The sequence below is a fragment of the Gopherus evgoodei genome, chromosome 1 (assembly GCF_007399415.2).
Source record: "Gopherus evgoodei ecotype Sinaloan lineage chromosome 1, rGopEvg1_v1.p, whole genome shotgun sequence".
Classification (NCBI taxonomy): domain Eukaryota; kingdom Metazoa; phylum Chordata; order Testudines; family Testudinidae; genus Gopherus; species Gopherus evgoodei.
This window is the reverse complement of record NC_044322.1, coordinates 79,039,023-79,060,355: the sequence shown is the minus strand read 5'-3', so window position 1 is coordinate 79,060,355 and position 21,333 is coordinate 79,039,023. Positions and strand designations below refer to the sequence as shown.

The following is a 21,333-nucleotide window of genomic DNA, read 5'->3' as shown; positions in this document are numbered from 1 at the left end:
GGTCTTCAGGAGTATTAACGCCACAGACACCCTAGCGGCAGTATTGAGCCCATCACCGAACAGATTCAGGATCCCTCTCACAAGCAGCCACAAAAGGAGCAGGAACTGAACCATCCTCCAGTACTGTTTGACATCCTCTTCCTCATCCCCTAACGAAGCAATTGTGATGGAGTCTATTTGTCTATCTTCTGATGATTTAAGACTCGTCAGGAATTGTTGAGGAGGATGGCTGTTATCCTAGACATCCACCTACAAGCTGATGGACATTTTGGTATCTGCAGATCCAGCTAGAAAGCCTCATTTGTACTGAGAGCTAATCTTAGTCCTATCAAGGTCCTCTGGCGGTCTCCAGCTTCCCTGCCTCGAACTTCAGGAAGAATGGATATCTCCTCTCAGAGGTTCAAGCACCTATATAATCATGCCCCTCCAAGCTCCCTTGTAGGGGTGGCAGACTATGAGAGAGAAAGACAAGGGCACCAGGTATCAACCCCAAAAAATAGAGGACAGGAAGCTGGACTTACTTGAGAAGTAGCTTTATTCCAAAGGTGGATTACAACTTCGCATTGCAGACCAGCAAATTTTGCTGCAGCATTATGATTTCATCCTGTGGTTACAGTTTCAGAATTCAAAGAGAAGCTCCCAGATGAGGTAAAACAAAAGTTCCAGTCTTTAATGGAGATGGGCAAGTTGTATGCCAGAACAACTCTGAAGGCAGGTCTGAATGCATCAGTTTCTACAGCTTGCATCATGGCCTCTGCTATCACAATGAAGTACTTGTCCTGGCGCACTCTTCTGGCTTTACTTCAGAGATGCAACAGATAGTTCTGGACTTACCTTTTGAAGGGCCATCATTCTTCTCAGAAAACATAAATGAGACTCTGCATAGTCTCAAAGACTCGAGCACCCCTAAAATCCCTAAGCATTTAACCCCAGCAGTGAAGCTGAAGGCATTCCATTCTCATCAGTCCCAGTATTTTTAGGGGATTGCCACACAAGCTTAAGACCTGCCAAGGGGAAGGAGCAGAAAAGACGTCCACCACCACCCTCTGCTTGGGCAGCTGCTTGTTCAAGGCAGGTCGCATCTTTCAAGAGCTCACTTTGATGGTTGAGAGCAGTCTGTCAGTTCTAAGAGTGGCATAATGTTTTTTTTCCCCAGTTTTACTAACTGCCTCTCCCACTTCAGTCCACATCATAAGATAGCTGGTTTCTAAGCATGGTGGAAGTGGGATATATATGCAGTTTATTTCTGCCTCTTCCCCTTCTCTGTCCCTCTTCAGGAACCTCACTCCCAAGGCTGTGCTACTGCAAGATATACAATCACTCCTCCTTGTAGGAGATATAGAAGAGGTCCCTCCCTCATTCAGGGGAAAGGGCTTTTACTCCTGATACTTCCTGACCCTGAAGGCAAAACAGGGTCACGTGCCTATTTTAGGTCTAATACCTAACTTAACAAGCTAAGTGAATTTGAAGCAAAAATGTTTCTCTCCCCCCTATGCTTACAACAGTCTGGCTGGATTTCTCAGCCAAGACTCCTCTTCTAATCTAGCGATGCTGCTTTTGTCTTTCAACCATTATTGATGCTGGGAGTAAAGATAAGGGGAGAGAGGAGATTTGTGTCCTCTGTTCTCCATAGCATTTCTCGTCTCCACCTGGGGTTCAGGCAACAGCAAGTCTGTTTGCCAAGATGTAAATTTCTCACTCACTCCTTTCTTTCTGCCAAAGAATGGCCATTTAACCAAGTGATAGTCCACTTGGTTATGCTGACACCTAGCTGAGGCCACAGTTTGCCTTTTATCTTTGAGAAACTGGTTTGTGCATTTGAAGAAGTGGTTTTAGCCCGTGAAAGCTTTGCCCAAATAAATTTGTTAATCTCTAAGGTGTCACAAGGACTCCTCGTTGGTTTGTGCCTGCTTTTCTAACTTTGGAGCATGTCTCAGTAAAGTCATACAGTCAACTCTTACAACTTTACATACAGTGTTGCCACACGTTGGATAATAATGATCAGCGGATTGAGTTTTTAAATGATACCTCCCAAGGCATACTTTGTATAAGTTTGATCATAGTTTTATAAAATGAATGACTGTAGAGATACAGACTGTCACAATTTCCTGTATCTATTTCAAATTATTTAAATGATTTAACAAACAAATTGTATACTTATTGGAAAATAAACAGTATATTAATTCTAAATTTATGGCTCCTTTTGGTACAGGCAGGGGCCTCCCTGCTCTGCCCAGCCCAATACAGGGCACTATTTACAAACTGGAAGTTGCCAGATGCACAGTGGCCCGCCCAGCCCTGTGCTGCCAGCATGCCCCTTCCCCTCAGGGATGGGCCCATGCATTCCCTTCCCTCCCCCTCCCCCCCCCCCCCCGCTTCCACGAACACTACTATATCATAGATTCTAAAGCCAGAGGTGACCGCTGTGATCATTTAGTCTGACCTCCTGCATAATACAGAGCACTCAACTTCCCAAAATAATTTGTGTTTTAATTTGAGCATAAGTGTTAGAAAAACATCTAATCTTGATTTTAGAATTGCCAAAGATTAAGAATCCACCAGAACCCCAAGTAATTTTCCTATGGTTAATTACCTCAAAAATGTACACAGTTTTTTTTTTTCCCCCAGTCTGAATTTGTCTAGCTTCAATGTTCAGCTGCTGGATCTTACTCTACCTTTGTCTGTTAGATTGAAGAGCTGATTATCAAATACTTGTTCCCCATGTAGGTACTTACAAACTGTGATCAAGTCAGTCTTTAATTTTCTCTTTGTTAAACTAAATATATTGAGCTCCTTGAGTCTCAGCACTAGATGATTACATCAATTCCCTTGTTTGTTTTTTTGCTCTTTGTCAGTCCTGAATTTATGCAGAGGAAGTGAAGCCTTTAGGAAAACTTTTCTACCTGTAAATTTAGTTTCTTTAATTACTTTTCTATCAGTCCGATACTCACCTATGCTCTGTGAGGTTGGGTCTAGAACACATGAATTTAAGGGTGTGGGATGATGCTTTGCTTCCTGTTCAGATGTTAGCTACCAGAAACTTACTGCTGCTTTCTTGCCCATATGCTCAGAGTCTAACTGATGGCTATATTTTGGGTCAGGAAGGATTTTTCCCCAGAGTCAGATAGGCAGAGACCCTGGGGTTTTCCCCCTTCCTTTGCAGGTTTAAATTAGTGTGAATGATGGATTCTGTGAACTTGAAATCTTTAAACCATGATTTGAGGACTTCAGTAACTCAAACAGAAGTGAGAGGTCTATTACAAGAGTGAGTGGGTAAGGTTCTGTGGCCTGCAATATGCAGGATGTTGGATTAGATGATCATGATGCTCCCTTTGAACCTTAAAATCTATTATTCTAAATATGACTCAGATTGCCCAAAGGAACTGTTGGAGTTGGGTTTTCTTGGTTTTTGTTTTGGTTTTGGGGGGGGAGTAAGGACGGGAGGAGGTAAATCCTACAATACCAGACTGATTCAGAAGAATTCAAAGAAGATCAATTGACAGGTAGGAAAAATGTGTTTCTTTCAAGTTTCGTTGTCTTCAAAAGACACTTTTTCATGTTTTAACATTTCATCTCTTTATGTTTTTAAAAGAACGGTACATTTTCTCCTAATAATTGCATAATTTTCATTTGGCTGATATTTTCTTTCCTTTTTCAACTGAGCTAAAATTATATGTCTGCTTTTGATTTTGCTACTACATTTTTATTTAGTGTTATGTCTTGCTTTGTCATACATGTTCAAACAGCTTTGAATTTGTTATATTCATTTTGCTCAGTTCTGTATTCTGACAATTTACATAAGAAGCACCAATTATAGTTAATATTTTTAATTAAAATTGACTTTTTGAGCCATTTTACTAAAATGTAGTACTGTTAGATGTGTTAGCAGCCAGAGGATACCAGTTAAAGCAACTGGAAACTCATTTCCCATCTGTTTTAATAATTTGGTTATCAGAAACCGCTATATTAACATTATAACATTTAAAATATTTTTAATTCCTGACACCTGCAATTTAAAATGAATGAGATCCTTTAAATGATGGTAAGACATGCAAATGAATTAGGGGAATTTTCTGTCTAGCTACTGGGAAATAATTTGATCCTCCTCCCTTCCTCAGTAAGTCAGATTTTCCAAAATATAGCTGTTGCAGACAGTAGATGTCTTACCTGGTTGTGCAAAAGAATGGCTGATATGTGCTGTTATGCATATTAGTGTATCAACACTACGCACATATTTTCAATGATTATTTGTAGTAATATTAGTTATTTGTTTATGCTAGTTCGTACAATGCGTCAGATAGCTTACAGATGTTTGAGCATGGACAGTCCCTTCCCCAAAGAGTGTAGACATATTTGCAAACCAATAAATTTGAATTTAGTATGTTTTAACAAAAATAATCGTTTGTATTACTGACTCTCCAGAATGGGGATAAGAGAAATGGTTGTTGAAAGAGATGATGATGAACCAGCTGAGTATTTTCTCCTTTACAGTAATTGCCTCACAGCTCCATCAGTCTGTTAAGAATATTAAGTAAAGCATAATGAACAACTGGATTTCATTATATTCCTGAACACGCAGCATAAATGTGGTGCCCTTTTTCAGTAGTGTATAAGCTAGCTTATGACATAAGTGACAAAAGATTTTACACTTATGCTGTATGTTTGGGGCCTAACAGAAAAATAACATTAAAAGCAATCATTCTTTTGTCTTGACTCATTGTTCCACTGCAAATCAGTGATAAAAGAAATACTAACATTGAAGTGATGACTTGTTTTACAGAGCAAGTTCTGCTAGATCAGAATGCTCAGACACCTCCTCCAAGCCCTTTTTCAATACAAGCTTTCAGTAAGGGGTCTGCTTGTAGCAATGGACAAGGATTTGATTATGGTCTTGCAAATAACAAAGGTAAGTTTATAGCTACAAACATTTTACAAAATAGTATCTTTTCAAACTTTTGCCTATTTATTTTTTGCTACTCGTTTTCCAGGACTTGAGTAGATATCAGTGACATTGGAGACACCCACAGATGTGCCCCCACAAAACCATCCATCATTATGGTGAAACGAGTTGCTGAGAATTGCAATGGCATTTTCTACTGTATTTTATGCAGTTAGTAATGTTGTAACTCATGTAAATTTATGCTTTACATAGATGTTAAGGGAAGGCTTTTAGACTTACTGGGAGTTTTATGTTGGTCCCTTTAATTGCACTATTGAATAGCTTCATTGATAAGTTAATGTCCTGTAAATTCCTACTGTGTTATCCACAGAACGATAATACAAGAATTACAGATTCTTATGCATTGAACCAGAAAGAGTGATAACATCCAGTATTGTTCAAATTAGGCTTCAAAACCATTAGTTTGGAAAATTCTTTTAAGAAAGCCATGAGGATTCTGGCCATCTGCTTTAAATAAGCTTAATTTTTAAAAAGGGCTTTTACATTTGATGACTAGATAGAAGATTAGGTTTGATGTTTTGATTATAGATCGTTATAATACGAAGCATCACGCTAAGCATGGGGGGAGGGATAGCTCAGTGGTTTGAGCATTGGCCTGCTAAACCCAGGGTTGTGAGTTCAATCCTTGAGGGGGCCACTTAGGGATCTGGGGCAAAAATCAGTTCTTGGTCCTGCTAGTGAAGGCAGGGGGCTGGACTTGATGACCTTTCAAGGTCCCTTCCAGTTCTAGGAGATTGGTATATCTCCTATTATTATTATTATTATTATTATTATTATTATTATTATTATTATTATTTTAATAGTACAAAATTGCTCTGTCTAGTTTATGCTTGGAGAGCTCACATTAAAGTAGAATATTAATATGGAGTATAATGCTAGTAGTTGTTAAATTGGATTATTGCTTTGTATATGTAGACTTTTAGAGTTTAGGTTGATAAATATATGACCCAAATAGCTTATCCAGATGGTATTGTACAATAAATCACAGCAACATACAAAACAAAACAAAAAATGCAGCTTCATGTTTGGGCAATAACAGTAGGGCAAATCACCTTGTATCTGCAGCAAACTCTTGGTTCTTGAGGAATATCATTGAAACATGGAGCTTTGCTGTTCTAATCTTCTGTTTCTGTGGTCTAGGTCAGGGTTTCTCAGTTCATGGGTTGGGATCTAAAATTGGGTCACCAGAACGTTTCAGAGTGTCATGTGGCAGTTCCTGTGGCTCCTGTCCCGCAGATCTGGCTGGGCTCGCCTCTCTGCTCCAGGCACTGCAACCTCTAGGGTCCCAGTGCCACTCAGGTTTGGCCTAGCAGTCATGATGATGGGAGTCTGGGGAGGCCAAATTTGAGTGAGGGGCACTGCAGTCCCATGAGCCAGGTCACAACTCCACTCTCACAAATTTGGTCCAGTCGGGGGCTGGGCCAAATCTGAGTGGCACTGCAACTCCAGGGGTTGCAGCACCCAGAGCGGAGAGCCAAGCCCAGCTAGCCTCACAGCACAGGAGTAGCAGGAGATGCACCTGTAGGGGAGGGGGGTGCCGGGCTGGACCCAACCCATCCAGGGCAGGATCATAACCAGGGCAGGGCAAGTGGGGCAGCTGGTGATGCCACATGTCTCAGGCCAGACCCAGGTGGCGGGAAATGGTTCGGGCCAGACCCAGGGGCGGAGCTCGTGGAGGGAGCGCCACTTCCACCTGTGGACTCACCTCAGCTGGTCATCCAGTCTGTCTTGGTTGGGGGAGGCACAACCAAAAAATTGGGGGGGTGACCCAGCACCTCCTATGTCGCCTCTGGTAGGGGGACAAATATGCTTGCTCATCCCAGGTGCTAAAATGCCTCTGCTCCAGAGCCTCCAGGCTATTTACTGGGTTGCAACAGGCCATAAATATTTACAAATAAGGCCTGAGTCCCAAAAGGTTGAGAACCACTGGTCTTGGTGACACGTGCTTTTGGGTACGGGGTGAACCTCCGTTTAAAGCTAACTAGAGCTGAGGGCACACTTCAGGAGTAGGGTAACTTAGTTTTGGTCTTCAAGATGCTTTTAGTAATTAGAATTTTTTTTAAAAAGGAGGACAGAAGAGGGCTTTCTCTAAACTTTTTAAATTAACTATTTTTCACTGTTCATACAATCTTGTGTAAAACTGTTTACATTGAAATACAGGATTTACATAATTTTACTAAAATTTTAATATGTGAATGTTTGTCTATTCTTTATTATAACTCAATCTATCCCTAATGGGATCCCTTTTTCTGGATGAAGATTAGAGAAAATTCATGCATTTTCATAGTTAGAAAATTAAGCTTTGCCCACTCCAGGGTAGTTTTTCCCTCTTTTTTTTTTGTTTTTAATTGTTTTCACAGTGTACGATGTAAGAAGTCATTATTTTCTTTGCCTCTACTATTAAATCTTTTTCTGATGTTTTCGGTATTATTTAGCCCATGGCGGAGTAATTTCCCCTCTGAGATCACTCTGTGAAGTACTCTTTTTCCCCAGCCTAGCAATCCTCATTTCAAAATGGTGACTCGGTCCTGAAGCACACAAAAATGCAAGAGATGGTCAATTTGTGGGGCAGTATTACAGATTGCCACTGAGCACAGGAATTGTATAATAAGAATAAAACATTAACGGTAATTTTCTGTGATAAGATTAAAGGAAAGGAAGTTTCCTCTCAAGGTCTGTCAGAATGAATAAAATCCTGAAGAGAAACTTGCTAAGTTCCCTGGTATACATGAATGTGTTGTGATTCATTTGACTAGCTCCATGGTGGTTTCTATGGCATGCCACTGGAATATTCGAGCTATGGAAAAGTTAGATCTTCATTCTGTTACTAGCTCCCAAACCCTTTTATGCAACATTAGAGTTTTTATTTAGCTTCAAAATCTAATGCACAGTTTGAGTGAGCAGCTCTGAATCATTGTTTTAAATAGATAGGTATCTTCATTTACCTTCTTATCTTGTACTGTTTGTGCATTTCCCAAGAGCGCAGAATCTGTAATTACTATACTTGAAGGAGCAGAAAGGTTACTTCCATTAACTGGAGTTCAAGTTACTTGTTAGAACAGACCACATCTTCTGCCATACATCCCCAGTTCTGTAGAGTTTGTTTTGAATTCCAAGGGGTCAAAAAAATAAGTGTGTTAGAGCTATGTGTTTATATATAATCTCAACCTGAACACTGTCATGTCTTGATGAGTCTGTGTGGGCCCACAATTGCCCACTTTCCAAAGGGCTTTGGTGTTAGTGTGTAGATGTACCCAGAGCTTAGTTCTGTACTAGTAAACTATTCAAAACTCCAGTTATAGATGAGTAACCTTTCTTTCTTACAATTTTAAAAATACTCTTCTGAAAATAAATGGAATGGATGAGCCTTACATCCCAAGCATTGTATCACACACTTGAAAAGCTTATGTTCTTCACCCAGAAGAAACAATCAGTGACAGATTAGAGTTATATGTTAATTGGAAAAAATAAATTTACAGGTGACAAAAATCTCTTAAATCTCATTCTGTCCTCCAATCCAATTGTCAAAAGAGACACATTAGCTTTGTTTTTTTTGCCCTTCAGCAAAATATATGGTACACACCTGGCCAGTTTAGATATTCCAGCATGAAAAGATGAATGCACTAATGGATTTTTTTAAAAGTACCCAATTTATAAGTCATACTGAATGTAACATCTAAAACATTTTACTCTAGACATTTTTAAAAGAGATAAAACATACTTATAAAAATGGGCTGAGAAAAAAGACTGACTGGCTTCCACAAAGTTGTTTACATATAGGAGAGAATGAGGCTTGTTTGCGAGATTTGTTATAGCGAAGTACTTGATATATCAACTATCAAAAAAACAATAATGACCCAGAAAGAATAACTAGTCTAATATCTCCAATGTCAGCTAAGAACATCATAAATCCTTCTTTGAGGAGTGTCCCTGCGGGTGCTCCACTTGTCACCTTGTAATTGGTAATTGTAATTAGAGATTTTTAGTAGCAGTGCCCGGTTGGGCTGTGCACACGCCGTAGCCATCTCACATCGTTCTGTGCAGTTACATAGCAGTGCACAGTCGACCGTCCCGCAGTTCCTTTTCTACCTCCTTTGGTTGAATCAGAGTGACAGCCTCTCTTACCTCAGATAAACTTAATAGTTCATAGTTGTTCCTGATAGTGTTAACTTAGTTGTAGTTAGCTACCCTATCCCCTTGCTCTTCATATCTTATATTTTACTTTATTTTTTCTTCTAAAATATATATATATGTTCCTTCTCTCTTTTACCTCTGCCTCCTCGGCAGATACTCAGCTATTACTTTAAAAAAAAAAAAAAAGAAGAAAGAAATAAAAACAGGATTTATTCCTGTTCTTTCTCCAGAAAACTTTCTCTCTGGGGCACACCCAGCTCACCTGGCTTTAAATGCTGCCTGACTTGCAAACTCTCCATACCAGTCTTTGATGGCCACACACACCATTGCCTTGGTGAGACACACATTATCCAAAACTGGCAGCAGAAAACTGGCAGCCTGGACAAAGAATGCCAGGGATCTCCAATTGAAGCTCCTTATGATAGAGAGATCCCTCATACCAGCCTCCGACCTTGAGTCCAGGATGCCTCCTGGTCAATGTTCACCAGCAGCAGCGTCTGATGGGATTGGCTTCAACAACAGCTGCTAAGTAGCCTGCTCCTAGAAAGGCTACCAAAAGGCGGCCACACTCACCCCCACACAGAGAATCACCTAAAATAATGAGATCCCAAATGAAAAATCTGCCCCAATACCGACGGCACCCAGAGCACAGGCCCACGGGGCACCAGGGACATCCAGTACCAAAACTTTCCGAGGAGCTAAAGATCCTATGTGGGCAAGCTCTAATGGAGTTGCATGCAACAAAATCAAACTTCCCAGTGGGAATCTCCTCTACTTGATACCAACAGTACCCCTCTAGACTGGGACCAAGCCTAGTAACCACTTCCTATGGATCGGCCCCTCCTATCTCCAGTGATGAGGAAGAAGAGGATGAGGCAGTAATATACACTCCTTTCCATTCCTCACCAAAACATGGACCTTATCATCACAAACATCTACAGACATGCGGAGCTGGCATGATCAACACCTCCTATAGCATTCCCACCCATACTGGATCCTTGGGCAATGTATAGGGCCAAATACCTTAGCCCCCCTAATCCGCCTAGAACCAGAGCAACACGGTCTCCTTCACCAATTGTCCCAGGACCCTCAGAGACACAAGAGGAAGAGACTGAGGAGCCTGAGAACACAGCTGAAGGTGACACTCTGCCACCCACTCACATCTGATCTTCGTCAAGAGACGAAACAATAATGCTACCTCTCTCCCCACCCCGTGGGTAGCTGAATCCCTGGACATTTTGCTCGCACAACTACCAGAGACCCAACACAGGTTCACTCGAGGCATCCCCAGCAGCAAAGATTGCCCTACCAATTAATGATGCTATCATGGAGCCTGCAGAAATAATCTGGCAGACACCTGCTACAGCCCCTCTCTCATGTAGGAGGTCTGACAAAAAGTATTACGTGCCAGCAAAAGGAGCTGAATTTTTATTCACCCATCCAGCACCAAGCTCTCTTGTGCAGTCAACCAAAGGGGAAAACTACACCAGTCCAGAGCGACACCCATATGTTAAAGACTGGAAAAGGCTATACTTCTTCAGACGGAAAGCTTGCTCCTCTGCCACACTCCAGTTCTGCATAGCCAATTATGTGGCCCTACTAGCAAAATACACACACAATCTGTTTGCTAAAATGTCAGAATGTATTGAAAGTTTACCTGAGGACAGAAAACCAGTATTAGGCAAATGTTTCTGAAGGGTCTCCCATTGCCAGGATGGTCCTACAGGCCTCTCTTGACTCTGCAGAGACGGCAGGATGGTCCATCACTACCTCCATGGTCAGGGACTGTGCATCCTGGCTCCACCTGTCTGGTTTCCCAAGAGAGGTTCAAGCAACTGTTGAGGATTTACCCTTTGAAGGGCAAAAATCTTATTTGCTGAAAAACCAATGACTTTCTACACACCTTAAAGAACTTAAGGGCAACCTTAAATACCCTGGGCATATACATACCTACAAATAAAAAGAAATGGAGCATGTTTTATAACCAGAGTTTCCGGTCTACACCATACTCCCAGTCACAAAGACAGTACAACCAATGGTGTAAACAAAAACAGAACAAGTTGGCAGAACCAAGATGAATCTTCGATGTCTCAACCATCCACCTCCCGACAATCATTTTGAATGTGTAGTTGAGGGACAAGACCTCCCCACACTCTGATTTCTGAACCACATACACCCCCTGCCCATTCGGAGACCGTCTGTTAGCATACTACCAGTCTGGAACACCCTCACGACAGACCAAATGGGTTCTAGAGATTATCCAGAAGAGCTACTCCATCTCATTTATTTTTAGCCCACCTACCCATACCCCCTTCCCCATTCCTCTTCAGGGACTCCTCTCATGACCACCTGTTACAATAGGAAATAAATCACTTCATACAATTAGGTGCCGTGGAACTCATACTAGCCACACACGGGGGAGAGGTTTTTATTCCCATTACTTTCTAACTCAGAAAAAAATGGCAGGTGGAGACCCATCCTGGATTTACAAAAACTCAACAAATTTGTGAGAACACATTTCAGAATTTGTGAGAACACGTTTCTAATAATTCTGGCATTAGAAAAAGGAGATTGGCTCTCAGCCCTTGGCCTCCAGAACGCTTATTTTCATATTACCATTCACCTGTCACACAGAGGATTCCTGAGATTCACTCTTGGGAAACAGCATTTCCAATACAGAGTACTAACCTTCGGCCTGTCCATTGCCCCAAGAGGTTTTTCCAAGGTTCTCACTGTCATTGCAGCTCACCTCCGCACACAAGGAGTGATGATATTTCCATACTTAGACGAAAGCCTGATAAAGGCACCAATGCAGCAAGGAGCAATAAACGCCACATAGATGATGATAACCCTGTTCATGGATGTAGGATTGCAAATAAAGGTACAAAAGTCCACACTGGTTCCTGTCCAAAAGTTGGAATTCATAGGGGCCTTCCTCAGTTGTCTCACAGCAATAGCAATGTTACACAAACAAAGCTTTCTCACTCTAGTCAACCTAATTTCAGTGGCGATGGACAGCCCACAAGCATCTACCAGAACATGCTTCCAACTCTTGGGGCTCACGTTGGCAACAACATTATTTGTTGTAAAATATGCCAGACTCCACATGAGATGCTTACAGGCCTGGCTTCGAACAGTGTATATACTGCACAGACACTCTCTCAACAGACTACTCACAATGTCATGCAGGATAAAAGACTCGCTAACATAGTGGTCACAACCATACAATGTCTGCTCAGGAGTCCTTTTCCAATAAAAAGCTCCAACCATGAAAATCACGACAGATGCTTCCCTAGTTAGTTGGAGGGCACATCTACGTGACAATACGATCCAAGGCTGCTGATTTCCAGCGGAGTCCAACCTGCACATAAATTTATTGGCGCTAAGGGCAGTCCTAAATGCATGCAAGCACCTTCTCCCTTTAATCAAGAACAATGCCATCAAGATCCTTAAGGACAATATAGCATCATGTTCTATATAAATCGCCAAAGGGGAGCAAGTTCATACTTCCTGTGTACAGAGGCAATACGTCTTTGGAATTAGTGCATCGCCAACAACATAGAGATATAAGTATCCTATCTTCCGGGATGTCTGAATACAACAGCAGATCAACTAAGCAAGGATTTTTCACAAACTCATGAGTGAGAGATTGATCCCAGAATTCTCAAAGCCATATTCAAACTATGAGGGTTCCTCACCATTGATCTCTTTTCAATAGCTCAGAGCGCCAAGCGCTCACAATATTGCTCCCAGGCCAGATTGGGACACCACTCCCTCGGCGATGCTCTCCTCCTAAAATGAGAGGCACCACTGATGAGTGCATTTCCTCTAACTCCACTCCTAAGCCAAGTCTTTCACAAGATCAGGCAGGACAAATCCAGGGTCATTCTCATTGCACCCACGTGGGCCAGACAAACGTAGTTCCCATACTTGCGTCAGATAGCAGTGAAACCGCCTTGAGCCCTTCCCTTAGTGCCTCACCTTCTATCACAAGATGCAGGACACGTCTGTCACCCCAACCTTGCAGTACTGCACCTCAAGGCCTGGTTACTTCATGGCTGACAGGTTGAGAAGGACTGTTCTGAAGTGAAGATGTACTACTGAACACTCAGAGACTAAGCACAAGAAAGACATATATCCATAAATGGAAACGATTCTGCACTTGGTGCCAGGACAAACAGATCTGTCCACAGTCAGCCCTACTGCCGGGAATCCTCGACTATATACTGGGGCTTAAAAAATTGGAGGTATCCACATGCTCCATCAGAGTACACTCAGCTACCATCACCTCCTTCTACGACAAGATGGACGGAGTCACTGTGTTTGCTCACCCGATGATTAAATGCTTCATTAAAGACATAGAAAACACTTATCCCACACTAAGAAACCCTATACCTGTGTGGGACTTCAATCTTATTCTATGTAGTCTCATGGGAAAACTGCTTGAATTCCTTGCAACTTGCCCCTTGTTGCACTTATCAATTAAGGTGGCTTTCCTCATTGCCCTCAAATCCGCAAGACGGGTGGGACAATTCGGTGTCCTAATGGCACACCCACTTTATACAACATTCTTTAAGGATAAAATAATCCTATGACCGCACCCTAAGTTCATACCCAAAGTTGCCTCCCCTTTTCAGTTAAATCATCCCATTTACTTAACTATATTTTTCCCGAAGCCACATGCTGATGGGAGGAAGGCCTCACTCCACGCTAGACATTCACAGAGCATTAGCTTTCTACATAGAAAGAACAAAAACATTCAGAAAATCGCCTAGACTGTTTGTTTCCATAACAGAATGATCAAGGAGCCAAACCATCTCAAAACAGAGGCTATTCAAATGGATAACTGGATGTATATATTTGTGCTATCAAAGCAACAATCTGCAACCCCCACCGGGAGTCCGCACACTCCACCAGACTGTTAACAGCATCTGTAGCCTTTCTGAGTAATGTACCTATCGTCATTTGAAAAGCAGCTACCTGGGCATCAGCCCATCCTTTCACTAACTACTATGCTTTAGAACAACAATCAACAGCAAATGCTCAGTTTGGACTCTAGTGTTGTTCACCATCAGTAGACCAACTCCAAAGCCCCTTCTGTCCACTGACAGATCCTGCCCAATAGTCACCTAACGTGGAGCACTCACAGGGACACTCCTTGAAGAAGAAGAAGAAGAAGAAGAAGGTTACTAACCTTGTGCAGTAACTGATGGGTGTCCCTGTGGGTGCTCAACTAACCTCCCTCCTCCCCTCTACTTCGGAATGTCATGCTGATTCTCTGAGTTGGAGAAGGAACTGGGGGACGGTTGGCTGCGCACAGCTATATAACTGCATGGAGCAGCACAAGACAGCTATGGCATATGTGTGGCCCAACTAGGCACTGCTACTGCAAATCTCTGATTATAAGCACAGGGCGCCAATTACCTAAAGTGGAGCACCCACAGGGACAACCATTTGAAGAACCTCAGTTACTGCACAAGGTGAGTAACCATCTCATCTGCTGAAAATATGTGCCAAGCAAAGATAATGGATCTTGAGTTATTTTGGAATTCTAAAAATGTACACATTCTTAAATAGTTTTTTTCCCCCCTAAAGCGAACATGGAGGTGGTAGTTTTATTTAAAATAAATAAATAAATTAAAAATTACTAGTTGACATAACTTTCTTTCATTGATATTTTTATATACAGAAAAAGTATAATACAACTCTTGACCTAGAATTCGTTGTTCTGAAGATGGGCATTTTGAATTTATGAATTCTGCACTAAACGTATCAGTTGTCTTTAATGTAATGTGGGATGGGGCAGTAGTTGCAGAAGTAGTGATTCTTAAGGTTTTTGTTGTAACACTGAAATAAAAATGGTTACTGTTACCCACAGGTAATCGTTTGGATATAGATGCTTCAGTTCCAGCTCTTCTTTCATAGTAATTTTGGTTTCTAATTTGTAAAACAAACATATAGTATTAGACAGAATAAGGAAAATATTTAATTTTGGTGTTTTGGATCTTGTAGGAATTATTAGAATCCTCTAGTCTTTTTTTCCTTTGGAGAATTTATTTAAAAAATCTAAAAAACTTCAGTTTTAAAGTGAGTTGTTTATCTGTTTCCTGTTTGTTAAAATTATTTTTCCGCTAGTGCTTCTGTAGTATTGTCAAAAGTGATATGGGATATCAAAATCTGTATTTAAAGGAACACTGTTAGAGTGTGGTAGATGATAGGGGCCAAAATTATTGCTGCTAACATCTCAAGATTTGACCTTTAATGATTTATTATTGTATGCACCTTATGTTTGCAACATGCTTGTAATTCTTTCTTTTCCTTTTTCCAAACACATGCTCTTTCTTCAAAACAAAACAAAAAAAATCACAACTTTCCTGAGATACCCTCCAGTGGCCAATCCAATATGCAGATAGAGTTCTCTTAAGGAAACGCATTTCAGTTTAAAATCAAAACATGGTTGTAAATAATGGGGAGCTTTTTTTTTAACTGTGAAAAATACCTTGACAGTGTTCTTTTAAGATACGTGGAAAAGCAAGCAAGTACTTTCCTAAACTTGACACACACACATACATAGAGAGAGAGAGAGATACCTGCCAAAGCTTAATTATATTTTATTATCTTAACCCTCTCATCTGGCTATACTCATCTCAGAGTTTTGTTTGTACTTCTGTGTATTTCTGTGAATGGTAGCTGATTTTTTTGTGTTTGGCTGCTTTTGTTTGTTTTTAGCAAGATATGGGTGATTTGAGATGCACTTTGTAATGTTTTAAATAACAAGGATAAAGAAGTCATGATTCTTACAAACCTTGTTCATATTCTTCAGTATTTGCATCACCATTCATGGGGTGAGGTCTCTACATTTAGCCATGTTTGTTTTATGGTTCTAAGGGATTTTTTCTTCAATTGTGTAAACGTTTGTGCCGTATCTTGAGTTTTGGAATCAAAACTCACTATGATGTCAGAGATTAGTGCACTTTTTATCAATTATCTTCATCTAAACTTCATTCAGCACCATTTACTCTGCCTTTGTGGAGGATGAAAAATAACAGGTTGTAGTTTTGACTGTTTTGCTCACTGCAGGTGACCAACTGAGTGCCATACTGAATTCCATTCAGTCACGGCCTAATCTCCCAGCTTCTTCCATCTTTGATCAAGCTGCAAAACCTCCCTCTTCCCTAATCCACAGTCCATTTGTGTTCGGACAGCCCCTTTCCTTCCAGCAGCCTCAGCTTCAGAGTAAGTCTGTCAGCCTTACCTGCCTCATCTGTCCATTTCTGAAGCTTTGTCATTGCTATAACAGTCTTAGTTGCTTACCAGCTACTAATCATCCATCAGTGCATCTGTCTGGTTTTGTTCTTTTGAATTAATTTTTTTTATTCAGAAACACGAGTTAATGCTCCCAGAGAAGCATACTTGTGCTATTTTTATTTCAGTATTAAAATTACTGTATTGATTGTGTATATATTTTCTGCAGTGTAGACAGTATATTTATGAAAGTGTGTCTCTAATATAGTGTATTGCAGTAGGATAATAAAGGTAAATATTGCATACAATGCAAAATATTGTAATTCCTGTAACATCTGAAGAAATTTTGATTACAGCAGATAAACATTTCAGTTTTCTATTTTAAAATGTTTGTTTGCCTCCTACATTCCTTACTTTGTCATAATTTTTCGTTAACACACTTGAAACTTGGAATTGGGACAACTTAATTGATTAATTAGAAACTTTAATAAGAAAAGCATTTCTGTCTAGCATAGATAGCCACTGGCATGCTCATGACCATTGGGACCAAAAATTGTTAAACATTAACTGCTGATGGGATGGAGGAGAAACTGTTAAGCTTTTAGTCAATTTAGAGATCATTATGGATGGCAGATTTGATCACCCTGGAGAGGTATTTATCTTTATCTACAGAACAAGTGTAGTAGGGGTAGCAGTAATACAAGCCTCCCACACACACTGTCCTTCAGAGGTGCCTTTATTATTACTTCCTTATAGAAACCATTTCAGTCCGTTCAGTTTCTTCCTCTTCATTTGTTGGTGTCCTCACTGAGAATAAATCAAGAATGTAAATTGTGATAGTGGTCTGTAATGTGTGTACTTATACAGTGAGAACTAGACTGAGATCTCCAGGTCATTTAAAAAACCCTTCACCAAAAGGCCTTCAAGAACAATAACTTTTTGATTATGCCAGAGTCAAAAGAATAACCTGGAAGTGAAATACTAAGCCATTTAGACATCCTCTGAGTCATCTAGTATCAGGGAGGAATTTAACTATAAAATTGGCAATTTTATAACTGAATAAAACTTTTCTTTATCATTTTGAAAATATTTTTCTTTAATGGAAGTGAGCCTCCCTTCTGTCTTTACTGATACATACCTTCCTTTAGTTGATCTGTCCTTGTGTATGGTAAAGTAAATCACATTATTTAAAATATGGGTAATTTCTGTTGCCTGGATCCTGCAAGTCTCTGCAAACAGGTGCACTGCTGCATCAGCATAGAGCCCTGTTGAAGTCACTGGACTGCCACAGTGGCACAGTGAATTGGAGGACTTGGGGCATGTCTGTCTACACAAAGTGTTGCCTAAAAACACTTTTTAGAAAGGCTGAATTTTTTGTTGGGCTTTGCTTTCCTGAGTAAGTTGCTCTTTTTTTTTTCCACATCTTTCATCATGGGGAGCTAGACCACAATGATCTCTCTTCATTTGTGTCACTCTTCATTTCTACCATCCCTCTTCCCCCATCCCCACCCCCCACCCTCCAATCAGTAAAAGGAAATTTAAACTTTTCTTTAAAAAACAAAAATCTTCTAGGGTGGTGGTTTGCTTTTTTAACTCATTTGTCAAATTGCATTTAAAAATGACCATTGACCCTTTCCTGTCAAAGATGAAGTCATCTAATATTCCAGGTATCTCTGAATATGGGTGGGTGGAGTATCTACTGTTGCCTTTTCAAATTATATCATCCCCCATAGTTCTGGGATGATACTTCAGCTGTCATACTCTTTTTTCTTCTTTGAATGGGCCATGTCTTCTGATTCACCTTGTTATGTCAAGACTCCTCTGTTGATCAGACAGGAAGCAGCTAGAGCTGTGCATTTCTATGAACTTGATGCCTCTCACCATCTTTCTGCTGTATGTGCTTGCCACTACATGGCAGAAAAGGGATCCCATTTCCATGTCAGACAAACTTCTTAATATCTATTGAGGACTGTCCTATTTTCCCTCTCTCCAGATTTTCTTTACTTCTTCAACTCTCCACTTTTCTAATAAACCGTCTTCTACCTCTTTTCCCTTCTGTCCACCATTATTCACAATCAGTGAAGTATTATCCCTTTCTCTGAGAGCACAGGACAACAGCTTCAAGATGGGAGACTGCAAGAAGACAGAAGACTTACAAAGTAAAATACCTCACAAAAAGTATGTTACCAAGGAATCCTCTTCTCTGGTGGATATAGGAGTCAGTATTTTCTTTAATCTACTTAAATATTTATAGTGCACTTATCTCTCAACCACCTTGTTCTCATAGTGGTTCTTCCCAATATGAAAATTTTGACTGATCATAGTGGGAAATTGGGCTGCCTTCACCTTTACTACACTGGCCCCCACAAATCCCTATAAAGCATAGTGAGGATATGCCAGTGGCTCTTTGGACCACAACTGCATAAAAGAACACTAAAACTATCCTCATGAAATCAAAAAGAATGTCTGAGGGAATGTCTCCCTTCTCAGTCCCCATGATATACAGGAAATCTTGTATATCAAAATACTATAAAGAGTGCAAGTAGGAAAAAACTTTAAGTTAAAACCAAACATTTCAGATTGCTTCTCACTTGAGGAATAGAATTTGTCAGCATCTGAAAACTCAGAGGCACCCGTGCAGGGCAGGCTTCTATCAGTACTTTGAAACTACAGTGAAGCCTATTAGTTTGTTCAGACCTCCTTAGTATTACACAGGGAAACAAAATGCTGCTCCCACTTAAGGCCAAATGAGTCTAAGGATTGTGAACAAAATTACAATTGCATTATCCTTCATAACAGGAACTATAATTGATTAAATAAGATAATCCTTCTATATTGCATCCAGTACCATCACTAGGAAATATCTGTCTCTATCTGTAAAGCAGACCAACAAGAAGAGCATCTCATGGCACTGGCCTGCACAAAGTGGTGTGACACACAATTTTGAAAAGTAAAAGCAATCACTCGTGTCTTCCCCCTTTAGCAGTAGAGGAGAGTTAAGATAGTTCAGTATGTATCCCAGTTCCTTTCTTTCCTGAAGATATTCCAAAATCAGTAGAGACTAGGAAATCAATAGTGGGAGGTGTGGAAACAGGAGTTTCAGGGGTTGAAAGTCTCACCACGACCCTGCTTACCCTTCCTTCAGCTCCAAGCCATCCCATTGGCTACTTGGGAGAGATTGAGAATCCCTTCTTATTGGAAGAGTCTTCTCATTTCAGCATAATTTAGCAGATCTTTCTATATAGACAAATGATCCTTTGTGTGCTCATCAAGAGGGAATTCAGTTGAACTGGAGAAATTCCTGGGAAATCACGTAATTCAGTCATAAATAGCAAAATTATTTCAGGAAGTTGATAGGCTGTACACAATAATACCTGTTGCCTATCTGCACCATAACCAGTTTCAGATTATCTGTAGTATATTCTTTTTTTATGTTGTTGAGATAAATTTGGAGTAATGGGGAGACCACTGGTCTTTAAGACCCTCAAGCACACTAAAGATGCATATGATTCCAGGTGCAGTTCTGACAGTTCTACTGGCCAGATTGTCCACTGATCTTAAAGGCAAACCTGAAAAAACCTCTTTGATACATAACAGATAATTCCAGATGTTTCTTTGTACCTCTCCTAATATCAATTTAAAGCTCTCCTGTGCAACCTCATGACCATTTTGTGAATATTCACCAAAGTGCATGTCACAGTTATTGCTAATTTTAAGTGAAAAGGAATACCTTTATATCTGTTCTAAGGTGGCATCCACATTCAGGATGTGGATTTCTGTAGTACGTTACAGACCATGGAAACAACACTGAGAGCCCTGCAGGAAAATAGGTCTTTCATGAACATCCAAAATAACAATTTGTCCCTTACACTATCTTTTCCATATGGGTAGTGATCATAAACAGGTCAGAAGACATCACATACCTGACAGCAGATATAAGAAACTACAGACATTTATAGTTTTAAGTAATCACAAAGTCTCGTTAGCATTGTAGCTAGTCATGTTAAATTGCTGTGTTGGTAAATGAGATCCCTCCTCACATATCATCCTTTCCAAATGTGCAAAACACAACACCAGAATGGCAGAGAATCGCTAGGGGTTGAGAAAATTTAGGACTTCCTACACTGGTGTATTTCCCAGGAATTATTCAGTCAGATACAAAAAAGAGAACTAACAGCCAATACCAGCCTTGGGTTGAAGGTAGATGTTGCTTTGCAATAGGCCAAAAGATTGTCATCAGTGAAGAAAAATAATGCTCTTTAAACTTACTTGAATTTCAAGTTATCTAGTTGACCTTCTACAACTGCAGTCCTTGCTGGAGGATCAGCATATGCTTGTGATGTTGTCATCACCACAGTGGCTTACAGCAGCAGGCAATGTGCCTAAAAGACATCCAAGGATTTAATGAGGTGTCAGTACTTCTGTTCTGATGGGCAGAGGAACATATGATATCCATTAATGCACTTAAAGAGCATGCTAAATGACAACTAGTTAAATCAGAAGACACTTTCTTTATGCAGTTGAAGTATCTTTGCAATCATCTGCTGAATAACATTCTCCCTTCATCGTGCCTGGAATGGCAGACAACCACAAGGCAGAAGGGTTCTAGGATAAAAGACTGGAGAATAGGGACATCAAATGCTCTATAATTGGACAGGTCAGAGGATCTGCTGTACATCTTATCTTCCATAACACTTCCAAGGAGTCATTCTGAAGATCAAGGTGGGAGAGCCGGGGCCTATCAGGTTCTATCTGCATCAGACACATTGGTCCTTCCATCTCATGCTGAAAATGACTTGTCCTTTAATGTGACTAGACCCGCTTCCTCAAGGAACAGTCAACCAGAGAAATCAAATGAAACTTGGATCTAGCACTGTGATTGTTGAACACAGTAAGAAGAGAGGTGGCTATTCCAAAAACAGTCATCAGTTCCTTACTTGCTGCCCAACTGGATCCTTTTTAAAAGATCTGCATAACCAATTGATGTAAGTATG

The 21,333-nt window shown here is 40.4% G+C and overlaps 1 protein-coding gene across 14 annotated transcripts in view; it reads left to right on the top strand.

The window, feature by feature from the left end:
* Window positions 1–21,333, top strand: part of MYCBP2 (MYC binding protein 2) — a 463,608-nt gene that overhangs the window by 359,956 nt on the left and 82,319 nt on the right. For 10 of the 14 annotated variants that reach the window (XM_030566987.1, XM_030566958.1, XM_030566968.1 and 7 more), the window contains 2 exons: window positions 4,781–4,906; window positions 16,175–16,330. The exons of 1 other annotated variant lie outside the window; for it this stretch is intronic. In XM_030566987.1, coding sequence (XP_030422847.1) covers window positions 4,781–4,906; window positions 16,175–16,330 — 282 coding nt within the window. The remainder of the gene's footprint in view (window positions 1–4,780; window positions 4,907–16,174; window positions 16,331–21,333) is intronic. 3 more of the 14 variants (XM_030566978.1, XM_030566951.1, XM_030566944.1) reach the window with 1 other exon arrangement.